General features: G+C 41.6%; 1 protein-coding gene across 1 annotated transcript in view; it reads right to left on the bottom strand.

Annotated features, from left to right (window-relative positions):
• Nucleotides 1-18,076, bottom strand: part of pex7 (peroxisomal biogenesis factor 7) — an 86,704-nt gene extending 68,628 nt beyond the window's left edge. The window contains exons 1-3 of the mRNA XM_068018770.1: nucleotides 17,843-18,076; nucleotides 4,228-4,285; nucleotides 1,832-1,982 (exon numbers count right to left, since the gene is read on the bottom strand). Of these exons, the coding sequence (XP_067874871.1) occupies nucleotides 1,832-1,982; nucleotides 4,228-4,285; nucleotides 17,843-17,966 (333 nt within the window). The 5' untranslated portion in view covers nucleotides 17,967-18,076. The remainder of the gene's footprint in view (nucleotides 1-1,831; nucleotides 1,983-4,227; nucleotides 4,286-17,842) is intronic.
• Between the last annotated feature and the right edge of the window lie 211 nt (nucleotides 18,077-18,287).

The raw sequence follows: 18,287 nt of genomic DNA on the forward strand, positions 1-18,287 counted from the left end.
CTGAGTGCCTCCGCTGCCTGGGATTGTCACCCCTCTTATGCTCGCATCCTTCCTAATAGACTCAGCAAAGGGTTCAATACAGCAAACAAACAAGACCGGGGAGAGAGGACAGCCCTGTGTGACTCCAGATTAGATCGGGAAACTTTCCGATTCCCACCCATTGATTGAGACTGCGCTACTGATGTTTGTGTAGAGCAGTTGGATCCAATTGCAGATTCCCTCCCCAAACCCCATTTTGGAAAGCACGTCCATCATGTAGGTGTGCGATATCGTGTCAAAAGCCTTCTCCTGGTCCAAGCACCAAGATGTAGCCTGGCTGGTGGTGAGAAGGGCCCTCCCCATCAGATCCTTCCTGCACGCCCGAAGTCTCACCCCCTCCGCACAATGCCCTCGAGGTGGCTGTGGTGGGGAAGAGACGGTTGCCCACTTCCTTCTGGAATGTGTCTTTGCAAAGTAGGTGTGGAAAGAAATGCAGTGTGTTTTGTCGAAGTTCATCCCAAGCAGCTCTGTAACACAGGAGTCTGTGCTCTACGGGCTGTTCCCAGGGACACGCACCGAGATAAACATCAACTGCTGCTGCAGGGCTATCAATTTGGTGAAAGACACCCTTTGTTCTGCCCGAAACATGCTGGTCTTCCAGTGCAAAGAACTGTCCACGACCAAATGTTGCAGACTGGCACATTCCAAAATCCAGGACTACGTGCTGAGGGACGCACTAAAGCTCGGGGCAGCCGCAGCAAAGGCTCAATGGGGAAAGACCACTGTGTAAGGTCCCCCCACCAAGCTGAACTGAGGGGCTGGATCCATGGAAAACCCCTCGAACTGTATCCGGAAAATTTTTGTTTGCTGTAAAATGTATATGGCATGAGAAATGAAATGGAAGGGTTGTGAGGCAACTCACTCCTGTATTGAAAGAAACTGACCTCCTTTGCACTGCTCGTATTTTTGACTTGGTGCTGTTTGGAACTGTTTGGTCATGTATTATTTTTACAGATTTTTATAAATAAAGTATATTTTGGAAATTTTTTTTAAAAAGCTATTAGTCCAATAATTCCGTTGTCACTGTATCATTGGACTACTAGGATGGTACAAGGCGAATTATATAGACCTTGGTCTTTTTTGTCCACCAATTCCTATGTCCCTATGAAAATAGTGCAACAGCAAATCCACTGCTCCTGATCATTATATACAGAGTCGTTGGTTCTATATTTCATGGATCAAGAATGCTTGTACATTTAACACACTTATCCTGCTATTCACTTATTAACTTCTCAAGGACCAATGCAACAATTCCCAAACACCACTGGGTTACAATGTTCTTTTCAAATATTTTTCTTACTTTTCTTTTGTCTCTTTTTAAAAAAAACTCACTTAATCTGCTCTCTTTTGTTCCCTCTCTCTATTCCTCTTTCTGTGTCTATACATTTCATTTGACCTTTGTTCACCCCATTTCCTTTGCAATGGTTCGCTGTTTCTTTATCCTATTCTTTCACTGGTTAAGAAGATAGTCAATTAGGCAAAACATTCACCATGAGGTCCTAGATGTGACATTGACATCACTGTGCCATTAACTGATCAAGTTCAGCAATTTGCAGCTCAAATATAGTGCAAAGTCGATGCTGAGCATAAAAGTCCAATTAACATCGTTCATAGGCAAACCCACCATTGCAACAATTTGTCACATTAAACTCTGACAAATAGCATAAAACTCTGAAATAAAAAGTGGAACTTTTGACCGTCTAAAATCTCAAATCAAATAAATTCCCCAAGTCTACAATTCATTCAAACAGGGAATTCACTAATTCAATTTTACAAGTAACTTTTATTTTACCTCTTGAGTGTGTTCTTTGAAGACTTGTAGGGGTCCAGTAGGGTTTGCAGTATCCCAGATCTGCAGAGATCCATCACCACTACTAGTGACCAGGACATGTTCATTGTTCTCACTCCAAGTAACATCAAAAAGACTATCATTCCAGTCAAAACTAAACAGAAGAATAAATTATTTAAAAGCAAGTTCTTTGCAAACACATTTTCCGAGGAGAGTGCATAATGTCCAATGCATGCTGGATAGCTGAGCTTTTGTACTCACAAAGATCTGATTATACAAGTATCAATTCTCACATTCATCGTGCAAATATCAGACTCCCAGACACTCAGAACAGGGATACATAAAAGATATAGTGTTTTCTCTGTACACGGAACAAAAAAGGTGGTCGGAAAGAAACAATGTTGTCATACTGAGAAAGGATGGTACTGTGAAAGGAAATAAGAAAAAAAAGAGAATAGTATAGATATTAAAAGTAAATAAAGAAACCAAATACTACAGGAGTGAACTACTGAACTAAAATAGGTCAAATTAAATGTTAAGTGCAATCTCATCTTTTAACTAATTAATATGCAGAAGCACATCAGGCTGCAACTTGGAGAAGGCAAGTTGAATGTAGGAAGAATCCCATTTGAACCAAACCACTTGGGAAGGGGGGAGAGAACAAAAGGGAAGGTCTGTGATAGGATGGAAGTCAAGAGATAGATAGAGTGACAAAAAGGGATGGTGCAAGGCAAAATGAGAAGGTTTGGGCAACAGAAGATGCATCTAGAGGAAGTATAAATGGGAATAGCAGAATCATCACCAACAGCTGCTGTTGGAAAAAAAATAGAAGCAGAGGATATGATCTGAAATTGTTGAACTCAATATTGAGTCTGGAAGGCTGTAAAGTGCCTAATGAAAAAATAACATGCTGTCCTTCAAGCCTACGTTGAGCTTCATTGGAACATAGGAGGCAGAGTGGAAATGGGACAGAAAATAAAAATGACAGGCAACCGGAAGCTCAGGTCACACTTGTGAATTGAATGGAGGTGGCTCACAGGTCACCCAATCTGTGTTTGGTCCCCCCCCCCCTCCCCAGTGTGGAGGAGACCACATTGTGAGCAGTGATTACAATATATTAAATTGAAAGAAGTACAAGTAAATCATTGTTTCACCTAGGAGGAGTGTGTGGGGCCTTGGGCAGTAGGAAGAGGAGAGATAATAGGGTAGGTGTTGCATCTCCTGCACGGGAACATGCCCTGGAAAGGGGAGGGAGTGTTGGGGATAACTGAGGAGTGAAGTTTGTTATTATGTAATTACCCTCAGCTTCACAACTTCTTATTGAAACTATCAAGTCCCAATTATGGGAACACATTGTAAATTTTAAAATGTGCATCAATTTTTTCCTATCGAGGAGGCAATTGTAACATACATTTTCACAATAATAAATGACTGGTTGGAGAAACATAGAACTAATTTTAAAACATTTAGTGTGTCCAACCCATTGTTATGTACACAAATTTTAAATTGATTCAGCGATACTGCAACAACTTATATTTATGATATTGAAAAATAAAATCCTAAACAGCAACTGCTCAGTTGACTGTAAATGTGTCAACTATTCAATTAGAGTATTGGAAATGACATTACAAGTGGTTAGAGATGAAATTGCCAAATAATGCCAGTGGTGGGGGTAAAAGTTTAACATACTACTGTACTATAACAAGTAACTATTGCAAGGCATTCAAAAGAATACTCAAGGTAACACCTTTTAAATACCTTATTGTTCAGAACCAATACAAATACAGCCCAGCAATTAAGCATCTTTTTGAAAAGCAAAATAAGTTAATTGAGTAGTTGAACTATTAACTGGTGTTAGCGAGGCTAGCAATTGAAAATGTGGTATTACTTGTCTGAAACTCAACTCAAAAGCACTTTATCCTCTTCCCCAATGCTTATTGAAAACACTGAACAGCAGAATGTGTGAGTAGCCAAGACTCATTGACAGCAGGTTACATTTTCACACTCGAGCCTTGAAAATATTAGAAAAATAATTGAACGTTTTGCAGTAAAAGTTACTCATGACACCTGAACAGTATTACTGTAATATTGAAGATTCGGTTCGGGGTCATTGTGAGGTCTTGAGCTGCTTAAAATTTAACAATTAAATGGCAGCTCTAATGAAATAACTACTTTATTCATTTTTATGTTAGTTGCCATATTTTTATTATTAGAATCACAATCTTGGTGTTAGAATCAGAATATTAACACCTTGACCGAAAAACAAAAACACACAGTAATGAATAGCTAAATGATTAAATAAAATTGGAAACCCAAGTCATCACTTTTTTTCTGCCAATATTCCATAACAGTACTTGATATTAGAGAAAACAGAAGAATTCTTGTTCATTTTACAGTACCTCCTGAAAGGGATAATTCCAGCTTCTGTCTGTTCCAGCACTACTAATGTTCCACAGCCTGAAAAGTAGCGCATACAAAAGTGTCAAGCAATAGCTAACCAGTTCCATGTCACAAATGGTACTTATTTATTACCATTACAGCATCAATTCACATAATCACAAGGGCTTGGGACCATTAACTACCAGAAACCTTGGCAAAAAAATCTAAACTTCAACTCTGCAGTGATATGTACTGCATAACACTTGAATTAACAAATTTGGTGTAATTCTATAGTTTAAAGGTAGTAACAAAAAAATAATCATGTTATAATTTTCTATGACCAAAAAAAATTACAGATCAGATGTAGACATTTTAAATGGCAGCAGAATTCAATGCAGTTTATCGAAGTTGTCAGTGTATCAGAGTCATATCCATATCAAGAACCCTGAGTAAAGTACTATCTAGTATTTACCTTCTGGTAGCTGCAGTGGCCTAAACGACAACAGGCAGCTCTTTTACATCAAACTGTGAGGGATTTTTCTCTCTTTGCTGGCTCTCTTCGAACAGGATTTGCTGAAAGTCTGCAACTTGGTTTCTTCCAGCAGGATCACTCTCTCAAACAAGGATATAGCAATACTTGCTCAGCCATTCCTCCAAAACCTCCACCTGTGCATGCCTAGCTTTAACACCACAAGGATCAGAGAGATGAGTCCTAGTTATGGTCACCAAGGTCAGAGGTTGCTGTATGGCAATGCAATGGGATGGATCACATCAGCATCATTAGCCACCCAGATGCACATCCGTCCTTCCAAGAAATTCAGAAAATAAACTCTGCACTCACCCGACTCAGTTAGATGAATTGAGGCGGCTCAGATGTTCCATCCATTCTCACCCTTGTCTGGAGAGTTGGTTTACAGCACAAGGGCCCGAAAATTCCTTTCAGGCAGCTCTGCCTATTGCATCAACTATCTCTTAGAAATGTTCTCCTTTTCATTCCATTCTGCATGGAGGGATTTCCTCTATTTGTTACTGCAGCATACTCTCAACTAATACCAAGTCCCCTACGAGTATCTCCGCTGGAAGACTCTATTTGGGGATCTTTCCCAGTACCACTGGGGCCTGAGGTGCAGCGGCCTCAAATAGGTACCTGAGCCAATCCACAGAATAGACACGCAGTCCAGACAAAACTCTTATTTCATATTTGCAACCATGCCAGAGTCTACAGCATTTTTTCACAAGCTAAAGGAACTGCCACTGAATTGTTGGCTTCATTTCTCTCCCCACATTATTTGTTTTTTCTGGAGAACAGCATGAGCAGATCAGAGGACCTCATGGCGGGTCTGCAACTGGGGCTGGTGACATCTGTCCAGGATGTGAAAGATCACCAGAGAAAGCCTCTCCATCTGTTTGCCTGTGTTTCAATCACTAGTATATGCTGTGACTATGAAGCTCTCCATAAACAGTGGGCACCACAGGATATCAACTGACAAAAGTGTTATTTCATCTTACCAGCTTACATTTTTATTTACAATGTGTTTTTGATTATTAGTGATGCACTGTGGGAACAGAGTAAAAGTAACTGTGAGAACAGATTAAAAGTAAGCTAATCAACTAACTGTGAAGCTGTGGAGTCAACTTGTAACAATAACAAGCAGAAGCTAACAGGACAACTGCAGATAGCTTATTTGCCGCCCATTGTTGATGGTCAGTCTAACGAGTATACCAATCAGGCTCTGACAACACGAAATTGCGGAGGTTTGTGAACCACTCAGAAACAAAGGGGGGACGTTACAAGTTTTGTTTGAATAACTATAAGAAAGGCTTGCTGTAGTGAGTTCTCTCTCTCTTCCCTCTTCTTGTTTCTTTCTTTTTCTTTGTTCTTTTGCATGTTCTTTGTTTTGTTTTTTGTTTCTTTTGTAACCTTGCAATGTAACAACCATATACTGCAATAAAGTTTCTAAAAGTTACGGTCAGACTTTGTCTCTCCTTGTAATCCTTGGGATCCAACAACTTGGTGTAGTCGGCAGGATCGCTGGAGGATTAAAATCGAAGCCCTAGACATCGGACCTATATCGGCACCCCCGGAGGTAAGGACTCCTCTTTATTTCAAAAGTCCTCGGCCGTTATCTGATTTCGGTACTCCACCACGCGATCCCGAACTTTTCTTCGGCTCAAGACCCCCTTTATAGACGTCTAAATCGGCGGTGTTCGAGGGTAATACACCAGCCCGGCTGAAAAGCCCCACGGCTCGAGACCCCTCTCTCTACTCGAATCAATACAATGGAGTGTTTTAATTGGGCCGACTTGGCCGATAAAGGCCAGAGGGCTCCATGACAAAGTTTATGGCAGAGTGACATAAATGTGAAAAGGCAATTCATTTCAATTTAAGATTGTGCACCCAAGAATGGGATATAAACTTAAATTATATTTTAAGTTAAAGTTTTATTTTTTAAAGTTGGTTTTGCAACTGTGAAAAGGCCATGAACAATTTTGTAAGAGATAAGTTTCAGCCTTGAAGGTCTGAAGATGTCTGTCAAAAACCCAATTTGAAGTTTAAAACATTATTTTAGTTGGAGTTCCAGCTTAAAATCTGTTCTTGTTTTTTTTGAAGTTTAAATTAAAGACATGTTTTATTGACTGTGTTTAAGTAGCAAATGTCAGGAATTGGATATTGGTTTAAGGGAGAGAAGGATAAACAAAGGAGATATAGGAAAGATTCTGTCTGTTTAAAGTTTGTTTAAGAAGTTGGTGTTAAATCTTTTGTGTTAGGAATGTTAAGTAACTTTTTCTTTAGTTTTTGGTTTTATTACAGTCATTTGAAAAGGCGCCTGAAGAAAGAACAAGAAAAATGACGTAATTTACCTATCATTTTTAAAAAAGCACGTGTATTCTGTTCTGTGTATAATTAATGAGTATTATAAGTTAATAAGTCTGAATTAAATTATACTATTAAGGTTAACTGACCTGTTAAGTTGAAAAACTGGAAATTTCATTTGTGCCCACAATGAACTTTCAAGTTTATTATGTCAAGTTTGGAGGAGTCTTCAGTTCCGGACACAAGACTCGTTCATATAACATTGGCAGTTTTGACTTTTAAATATTTATTGCAGTGAATTGGAATTTGGAATCATCTTTGTTACAAAAAAAATCTTGGCATTAGAAACCTCTTACAAAAGATGCTAAAAATTTGGAAACAATTGCAGTTTGATCTAAAATGCTATCTTTCCTGATGGAGATGCTTTCCTTTGAAGTTGATAATGTTACTAATGATTTTGTTGTTTTCAAACCCTAAGGATACCAAAAGGATTGAAAAAAAGTTTAAAATGGAGTAGTTCTTTTCGATCAGAAAAAAGGTTACGTAAAGTGACGCAGCTGAGAATGTTTTGCTCCGCCCCCTTTGGAGACAAACAAAGAAATTAACCCTGCTGCAGCTATTGTTTTTCCATTTAATCCACCTCACAATTTTTGCCTTGCTGAGAGTAAAATTTATACATATTGGACATTATTAAATGTTAAATTTCTAAATTGACAGATATAATTGGACAAATTCACCCATTGGCTCAGGGACAGAGCCACAATGGATTCTTTTTTAAGCAGGTGACAGTAGATTCCAAGGCCATATGAGAATTGATGCCACAGCAAGAGATCCAGCAGCTTTAAGAATTTAAGAACTTAATTGCAGACATCAAATGTCACAGCATCTTTATCCTCGAACTCCCCCTTCCGCAAGATATTAAAGCTCTAAGATCATTTTTGGGCATTGTTGGGTATCGCAGGAACCTTACTGATGGATTTGCCTTAAAGCCAGCCCCTTTATATAATCTCCTGAAAAAGAACTACTATGTACCTGGCGGACAATTTAATCTGCTGAGTATTTCCAGCATTTCTTGTTTTTGTTTCAGATTTCCAGCATCTGCAGTAGTTTGCTTTTATTTTAGTAGACAATTTAATCTACCAGGTGTGTCAGGTTTTGACAGCAAAGGCCCTCCAGGGACCTTTTGTGTCAAAATCATTGGGGAGTGTACAAGGGAAGGAGCCAGCAATCAAACCAGCACTCAAAACTTATTAAACGGACAAGAAGCACCAACCCCCACGGTTACCCCCACATCCGAATTACCGACGAGTAAGGTTACGACCCAGCAGCCACAAATGACTGGTCTCCCTTGCCCTGCATTAACTGCAGGACCAGAAAATTGACTTGCGATAATAAAAACTAATAAAATTGAATATGATAATATAAAGCTTGAGTTGGTACCGGTAATATTGAATATCTCAGATATCCAGCTACCTGACTGGTGCCCTGAGAAGACCCGAGAGTTGTACAAGGTATTACTGTAACAATTGCTAAGACAAGAATTTGGTGACGAGGAAATAATAAAGGGAAAGAGACGTAAACGTAGTTTAGTGAATGACGCAGCCACAGTCCTTACTACGGGAACTTGATCTATAAAAGGATAGACAATTATTTATGCCATAAAAGGGTAATTGTATAACCTTAAAATGAGTTAATGAATGTACTCTAAGAATGAAATTGTATTATGTTTGTACAATTGATTATGTAATAGATGCTTAAATTGTGCTTTCTTTAACATTACGCTGCTTATGCTTTTGCTTTGAAAATGAAATTGTAATTGTACAAATGTACTACCTAATAGACATGAGAGTGTGATCCCTTGGGCATCACCTTGCAGGATCAAAGGGGGGTACTTGCGCCTTGATAGGGCCTGAGTGCTGCACCTACATTCCAGACAGCTCCGAAGAGATCTCTAATCTGGCGGAGCACATCCGAAAAGAGGTAGAAAAGCTCAAACAACCCCAAACTCCCACCTTATGGAGTTGGGCAACCGGGTGGTTGGGCTCAATAGGGAACTCAGTGGTACAGGGTTTGATCTTTTTTGTTAGAATCATAAACTTTGTATTTTATGTTTTTGTTTATTAAATGCTGTTGTAAACAAGTAATTGAAGCCCCTGCCAAGCTTATGCCTTTACAGAGATCCCACCGTCTCCTTTTGTAGCAGAAGTGGGCAACATATTGAGCGCAACCCCTCCGGGTGTTGAAGGCTGTTTCTAGACAAGTAGAGACCCTTAAAGGCACCAAGGCGGGATTGATGGAATGAATCTTAAAGGAGTTTGAAGAATCAAAGGGGGGATTGCGGGAACAGAGTAAAAGTAACTGTGAGAACAGATTAAAAGTAAGCTAATCAACTAACTGTGAAGCTGTGGAGTCAACTTGTAACAATAACAAGCAGAAGCTAACAGGACAACTGCAGATAGCTTATTAGCCGCCCATTGTTGATGGTCAGTCTAACGAGTATACCAATCAGGTTCTGACAACACGAAATTGCGGAGGTTTGTGAACCACTCAGAAACAAAGGGGGGGCGTTACGAGTTTTGTTTGAATAACTATAAGAAAGGCTTGTTGTAGTGAGTTCTCTCTCTCTCTCCTCTCTTCCCTCTTCTCCTTTGTTTCTTTCTTTATTTCTTTCTTTTGCATGTTCTTTGTTTTGTTTTTTGTTTCTTTTGTAACCTTGCAATGTAACAACCATATACTGCAATAAAGTTTCTAAAAGTTACGGTCGGACTTTGTCTCTCCTTGTAATCGCTGGGATCCAACATGCACTAACAGCTGCCCTCTTCCCAAATCCACTCGAGCAACCCAGAAAGAAAGGGTCAAAAAAGTGACAGCTGCTGCACAAATCATTCTTATTCATTTTACTAGTTACAATGCAAGTTATGTACGCAAATAACCATACCCCCAGACTAAGTCATCCTTCAGAAAAAGGAGGAGTAAGGAAATAAAATTGGGAGATAGAGGGGAGAAACTGTGCATAAAAAGAAAATTTCATTTACAGTTGATCCACATATTTTTCTTGTAGCTTTTTATTGTTACTTTACTCTCCTCATTTTAGACACCCATATGCAACCTAACAGTTCCAAGGCTGAGAGGATGGTCTGCCTGACTATCTGCGCAATTAGGAAGTCCACAAGACTAGCCTTATCAATGCACCTTGCATGTGAGAAAGCATCCAACTTTTGCCAAACATCCTACTTACCCAAAGGCCTAAACATTCAAGGTGAGCACATAAGGATCAGGCCATTCAGCCCCTCCACCCTGCTCTGCCAGTTCGATCATGGCTGATCTGTACTGCAGCTCCACTTACCCATCTTTGCTCTATATCTCTTGCATAACAAAAATCTATCAATCTTAGTACTGAAAGCTTCAACTGACTCAGCATTCACAGCCTTTTGGGGGATGATAATTCCAGTTTTCTTCCATCCTCTGAAGAAGTGCTGCCTGATTTCATTCATGATTAGCATGGCTTTAATTGTTAGGATTTGGACACATGCTCTGGATTGACTCACTCGAGGAAATAGTTTCTATTTATCTATCCTACTGAATCATTTAAGTACCTCGATTCGATCACGCTTCACTCTTTTACACTGAAGGGAATACAAGCCAAGTTTATGCAACCGGTCCTCATAATTTATCCGTCTTAGCCCTGGTATTTTCTAGTCAATTTGCATTCCAACCCCTCTCTGGGGAAAATAGATGGCAGTAATGGGAGAGAAGGGGATGGGAGAGGGGGAGACTGGGGAATGAGTTGAATGTGGAGCTCAGAGGAGAGAGGGAATAGTCTAGAGCACTCAAGTTTAAATCCCACCATGGCAGTTTGAGAATTTGAAAAATAAAATGCTGGTATTAGTAAAAAAAGCGATAAAGCAATCAAATTGCCCTAAAAAACCTAATTGGTTCACTAATGTCCCTTAAGGAATGAAATCTACTGTCCTTGCCTACTAAGGCCTATAGATGACCCCAGTCCCCATACCAATGTGGTTGACACTTAACTGCTCTCTAAAGTTGTCTAACAAGCCACTCAGGCACATCAAACCCATGACCAGTGGTTCAAGGAAAAGGCCCACCACTGAATTCTCAGGCAACTAGGAATGGCCAATAAATACTGGCCTTGCCAGAGACATCCACTTTTTGATAATGGTATATTTTAAACTAATAGTTATCAGTGCAATTTCAGTGAGTTGCTAGTAGTTACTGATGGGATCAAAGTTCCTTCCCCTTCTGGACGTTACCCACCCCACGTCCTGGAAATTAGGCCCCCACCTTCGGTTTCCAGCTGCTGGAGAGAAACCACGAGCAAAAATGCTCAACGACAGGGACCCAACTTTTATAATGTAACTGCAGTAACATGGCCAGGCGTCCATGGTCAGTTATTATATGGTCAATGCTTCAGGAATGCCTCCAACCAGAAGTGGCAAAAATAGCTAAAATGGTTTCTTATTTCAAAAGGGCAACAAACCAGACACAACAAATACAGCCATACTGGTCCTTTCAATCTTGTGTAAAATAGAATCAATCATCAGATGTAAGCTGGACAACATCTGTACAAAGTTAGTTATCATCACTAAGCACAGATTCAGGTGAAGATCTGTCTACCCTCTCCAATGCATGAATTAGTTTTTTCTATGGTGTGATGATGAGAATTGAATACAGTACAGCAATTGTATTGCAAAGTCTTAACATAACGTCTAATCTTCTTCTCTACTCCAAGCTAATTCTATTTGTGGAGTTGATTGATTCAGCACATTGGCGAGACATTGGATGAGTCCAAGGTTCATATCACTCCAAAATCTCCCCAGCTTATTCAATTCTATTCACTACACAATTAGAATATTTTTCAGCAAATGTGCAATACTTTGCATTTATCAACATTTTTGTTATTTATTAGCCCGATTGCATAACCAAGATAAATGCTTCTGCAAATAATTAGCTACATCCTCTGATCTCGTAGCTATATTCAAAGAGTAAGGGAGTTCTCCTGGTGTCCTGACCAATAATTTTTTAGTAACGTTGGCTGAGATTTAAAACATTATCTGATCATTGTTGTGTTATTGATTTCTAACAAAAACATACCAAACACTGTGAGGATGATTGGTAAGTTGAATGAAGGTTTTTTTTTAAATTACAGGATAGCTCTTCAATACACATGCTACCTGTTGACCAACACTACAACTACTGTATCACATGGTGCCTTGCATCACTTCCTGTGTTGATCTAAGAACATAAGAAATAGGAGCAGGAGTAGGCCATTCAGCCCCTCAAGCCTGCCCCGCCATTCAATAAGATCATGGCTGATTTGTCCCAGGCCTCAACTCCTCTTTCGGGCCTGCTCCGCATACCCCTCGACTCCCCGAGATTTCAAAAATCTATCTACCTCCTCCTTAAATACAATTAGTGACCTGGCCTCCACAACTCTCTGAGGTAGAGAATTCCAAAGATTCACCACCCTCTGAGAAGAAATTCCTTCGCATCTCAGTTTGAAATGTGTGACCCCTTATTCTGTAACTATGTCCCCTAGTTCGAGATTCCCCCACCAGTGGAAACATATTCTCAACATCTACCCTGTCAAGCCCCCTTAAACTCTTATATGTTTCAATAAGATCACCTTTCATTCTTCTAAACTCCAATGAATAAAGGCCTAAACTGTTTAGCCGTTCTTGATAAGACAACACCTACATCCCAGGAATCAGCCTAGTGAACCTTTTCTGAACTGCCTCGAATGCTAGTATACCCTTCCTTAAATACAGGGACCAAAACTGTACACAGTACTCCAGGTGTGGCCTCACCAACACCTTGTACAGTTGTAATAAGACTTCCCTATTTTTAAACTCTAACCCCCTAGCAATAAAGGCCAAAATTCCATTTGCTTTCCTAATTACTTGCTGCCCCTGCATGCTAACTTTTTGTGTTTCGTGTACAAGAACACCAGATCTCTCTGTACTGCAGTATTTTGTGGTCTTTCTCCATCTAAATAATAATCTGCCTTTTTTATTCTTCCTACCAAAGTGGATGACCTCACACTTTCCCACATTGAACTCCATCTGCCAAGTTTTTGCCCACTCATTTAACCTATCTATATCTTTTTTCAGATTCTTTGTGTCCTCATCACAACATGCATTCCCACCTATTTTTGTATCATCAGCAAATTTGGATACACTACACTCTGTCCCTTCCTCCAAGTCATTGATATAGATAGTAAATAGTTGAGGCTCTAGGACCGATCCTGTGGCACCCCAATAGTTACGGATTTCCAACCTGAAAAAGACCCATTGATCCCGACTCTCTTCCTTCTGTGTTAGCCAATCTTCAATCCATGCCAACACATTACCCCCAAAACCTTGAGCTGTTATTTTGTGCAATAACCTTTTATGTGGCGCCTTCACGCCTTCTGAAAATCCAAATACACAACATCTATCAGTTCCCCTTTATCCACTCTGCTTGTTATATCCTCAAAGAACTCTAACAAGTTTGTCAAACATGATTTCCCTTTCATAAAACCATGTTGACTCTGTTTGATTGCATTATGTTTTTCTAAATGTCCTGCTATTTCTTCCTTAATAATGGACTCTAGCATTTTCTCAATGACAGATGTTAAGCTGGTCTATCATTTCCTGCTTTCTGTCCCCCTCTGTTCTTGAATAGGGGTGTCACATTAGCGGTTTTCCAATCCGCTGGTACCCGACTGGAATCCAGTGAGTTTTGGTATATTACGACCAATGCCTCCACTATCTCTGCAGCCACTTCTTTTAAAACCCTTGGATGCAGGCCATCAGGTCCTGGCGACTTGTCTGCCTTTAGTCCCATCAGCTTGTCCAGCACCTTTTCCCTCATGACAGAGATTGTTACAAGTTCCTCCCTCCCATTTACAACTTGCTCATCTATTATTGTCGGAATGTTTAAAGCGTCCTCCACCGTGAAGACCGATGCAAAATACAGGTTTAAGTTATCTGCCATTTCCCTGTTCCCTGTTATTGATTCCTCAGTCTCATCCTATAACAGTCCCACACTTATTTTAACTACTCTCTTCCTTTTTATATACCCGTAGAATTACTATATACTAAGCTATTTACATATTCAGTAGTAGGTTAACTAGTATTCAGGCAGTTAAAGCAATATTACAACAGTCGTTATCTCATTGATGTTTGTGGGCCCTTGCTGGGCACAAATGGGCTGCCACAGTTCCTACATTACAACAGAACCACACTTCAATAAGTACTAAATTGGCTGTAGATCACTGTGGTCAAGCAAGGTGTTATATAAATGCAAGTTTTTTCTCTTTTTGTCTCTGCTGTCCTTTTTATTTTAGTGTGATCACATTTAACAATCTTTTAGAATTCAGCTCACTGAGATTTTTAAAAGGTCCTAAAAAAAAACCTTGCTGGATTCCATTTAGCACCAACTTGAGTCAAATTATAGCTTCTACCAGCAAAGTTGATCAAAATAAATGGGAAAATGTGAACACTTGTATTTGAATTAATAAATCCTGTATTTAATAATCAAATAAGTAATTGTTACACTGTACATTTTATTTCATTGCAAAATACTTTCTATTGAAGGCTTCATAATTTGGAGAAATTTCCAAGAGTGTTGTAAATGTGGAACTCCAAGTCAGAGTGATTAAAGTGGATAGCATTGAGATGTCTTAAAAGCGGCTTGATGCACACATGAGGAAGAAAAGAGGGACATGGGGCAAAGTGGGATAGGTTGGAAGGAGGCTTGTGTAGACTATAAACACTGAGAGTCAGCAGGCCTCGCTCTTTGCCACGGAGGCCTCCAAGATCATCTTCCGGTCCAGAGTCCGCTCCATTGAGCAGGATGAGACGTGCTCGTGTTACTTCTTCCAAAAGGTACACACAGAGAGCTCTGTGATCAGAAGCCTGAAGGAAGAGGATGGCTCGACAACGTCTTCGCAGTCTGACATACTAAGGATCAGCAAACCCTTTTATGATGGGCTGTATGATGCGAAGCCCACAGCCAGCAGAGCCTCCCAGTCCTTCCTGTCATCTATCACAGAGGTCTTAGATGACAGCATGAGGGAGAGACTGGACAAGCCGCTAACTCTGGACAAGCTGATGAAGGCCATCGAGTCCTTTGAGACGAGTAAAACTCACGGAAGCGATGGCTTACCGGTTGAGTTGTATTCGGCCCTGTGGGACTGGGTCGGCCCCGACCTGCTGGAAGTATACGAGAGTATGCTCCTGGCCGGCAACATGTCAGAATCCATGAGGAAAGGCATCATTACCCTCATCTACAAGCGGAAGGAGGAGAGGGCAGAAATCAGAAATTGGCAGCCCATCTCACTGCTTAATGTTGACTACAAGATTCTGTCAAAAGTCATAGCCAGTCGAGTCAAGTCTGCTCTGGAGTTGACGATTCACCCTGATCAGATCTGTACTGTACCAGGCAGGAAGATCTCTGATAGTCTCGCGCTACTCAGGGATACGATTGCCTATGTACGGGACAGGAGGGTGGATACCTGCCCCATCAGCCTGGACCAGGAGAAGGCTTTTGACAGGATATCGCACACCTACATGATGGACGTGCTTTCCAAAATGGGGTTTGGGGAGGGAATCTGCAATTGGATCCAACTGCTCTACACAAACATCAGTAGCGCAGTCTCAATCAATGGGTGGGAATCGGAAAGTTTCCCGATCTAATCTGGAGTCAGACAGGGCTGTCCTCTCTCCCCGGTCTTGTTTGTTTACTGTATTGAACCCTTTGCTGAGTCTATTAGGAAGGATGCGAGGATAAGAGGGGTGACAATCCCAGTCAGTGGAGGCACTCAGGTTAAAACCTCCCTGTACATTGATGATGTCGGCGTCTTCTGCTCGGACCCCGCTGTCCGTTCGCAGACTGATGAGCATCTGCAACCAGTTCGAACTGGCCTCGGGAGCCAAAGTTAACCACGGCAAGAGCGAGGCCATGTTATTTGGGAACTGGGCTGACCGATCCTTTGTCCCCTTCACCGTTAGGTCAGACTACCTGAAGGTGCTGGGGATATGGTTTGAAAGGGCCGGGGCGTGCACCAAAACCTGGGAGGAGCGAGTATCCAGAGTACAACATAAGCTGAGCATGTGGGAGCAGCGATCTCTCTCCATTATGGGTAAGAACCTGGTCATCAGGTGCGAGGCACTCACGTTGTTGCTGTACGTGGCGCAGGTCTGCCCATACCTGCGCTGTGACGGTCACCTGAGCCATTTTCCGCTTCATCTGGGGATCCAAATTGGACCGGGTCCGGAAGGACACGATGTTCAAACCTCTGGATAAGGGCAGGAAAAATGTACCCAACATCGCCCTCATCATGATGACTACCTTCGCGTGCGGCTGCATCAAGCTGTGTGTAGACCTCCAGTATGCAAACTCCAAGTGTCACTATGTGCTGAGGTTCTATCTGTCCCCGGTGTTACCACCTATCCTTCGTGGAAAAGTTTCCGCAGAAAAACACCTTTGACCACCAATCCATCACACAGTGGTCTGCATGGAATGTCCTCGAGGCCCGACAGGAAAATGAAATGGTGGATCCTGTTGGATGGTTCCCCGAGCAGACTGCCAAAGTCATTTGCGGGATGCCTCATCACCAGAACTTTCAAACAAGCACCAAGATGTAGCCTGGCTGGTGGTGAGAAGAGCCCTCCCCATCAGATCCTTCCTGCACGCCCGAAGTCTCAACCCCTCTGCACAATGCCCTCAAGGTGGCTATAGTGGGGAAGAGACGGTTGCCCACCTCCTTCTGGAATGTGTCTTTGCAAAGCAGGTGTGGAAAGAGATGCAGTGGTTTATACCGAGGTTCATCCCAAGCAGCTCTGTAACACAGGAGTCTGTCCTCTACGGGCTGTCCCCAGGGACACACACCAAGATAAATATCAACTGCTGCTGGAGGACTAACAATTTGGTGAAAGACGCCCTTTGGTCTGCCCGAAACTTGCTGGTCTTCCAGTGCAAAGAGTTGTCCACGACCGAATGTTGCAGACTGGCACATTCCAAGGTCCAGGACTACGTGCTGAGGGACGCACTAAAGCTTGGGGCAGCCACAGCAAAGGCTCACTGGGGAAAGACCACTGTGTAAGGTCCCCCCACCAAGCTGAACTGAGGGGCTGGATCCATGGGAAACCCCTTGAACTGTATCCGGAAAATATTTGTTTGCTGTAAAATGTATATGGCATGGAAAATGAAATGGAAGGGTGGTGAGGCAACTCACTCCTGTATTGAAGGAAACTGATCTCCTTTGCACTGTTTGTATTGTTTGACTCGGTGTTGTTTGGAACTGTTTTGTAATGTATTTTTTACAGATTTTTATGAATAAAGTATATTTTGAAAATAAAAAAATACTGACATATTTAAGTTGGGACGAATTGCCTGTTTCTGTGTTGTTGATTCAGTTAGAAATTCACACAGGCTGCTTTCCCCAGAGACAAACTGAGTGAGCTGCACAGTTTAATGACTCAGGTTATAACAATGTGTGATTTAAGTGCACTATTCTCGTCCCTGATAATTACCTCTCATGCAACAAAGAAAATTCGAAACTATTTTTTTCCAGTAATACATCCCTGTTATTATGGTATGTACACTGGCCTGCCAAATGACATTCCTTCTGACGTAATGACTCATTCTTGGTTTGAAAAGGTAATCTGTTTTTGTATGTTTGCCCCACTCTTAAAAAGCTAAACACAATTCCATCTACTGAACTGCGTCGCTGCTCACGAATCCTCCCAATATTTCCCTGATGCATAACTGAAAATACGAACAAGTCTGTTCCCCCACTTCAGTGTCCAGAACGGTACCTGCTATTCCATAGTACTGAGAAGTAGCGCAGGCCAGTCTGGAGGGGAAATAAGGAGAAACCTCTACGGCATAACCGTGTCGTGCAGGCACCCGGCACGTTTTAACCAAGGCAGTGTCCTCCATTCTTACAATGAAATATCCCTAAGAGTCGGCCAGTAGAATCTCTACCCCACCTCTTCCAAACCCTTGACCCGCGAAAGGGGAAGAGGCTGCACCGCTCCCAGTTCCACGTTGTGGTGATGCAGCCGCGCGCCACGCTCGTCCGGAAATGCCGTGGAACCCGAGCCCGGGGCCGCAGCGTCAGCAAACCGCGCGCGTAGAACCCAAGCCCGGGTGCGCGAGGCCACAACATCAGCGGGCGATTTGTGTTGCTTTTGTTTAAACAAAAATAAAAGTGCCGGTTGTTTAACTATTGCAGCAGGTGCTGCGCTTTTAGATTTTGCT

The sequence above is a fragment of the Heterodontus francisci genome, chromosome 3, assembly GCF_036365525.1.
Source record: "Heterodontus francisci isolate sHetFra1 chromosome 3, sHetFra1.hap1, whole genome shotgun sequence".
Lineage (NCBI taxonomy): Eukaryota > Metazoa > Chordata > Chondrichthyes > Heterodontiformes > Heterodontidae > Heterodontus > Heterodontus francisci.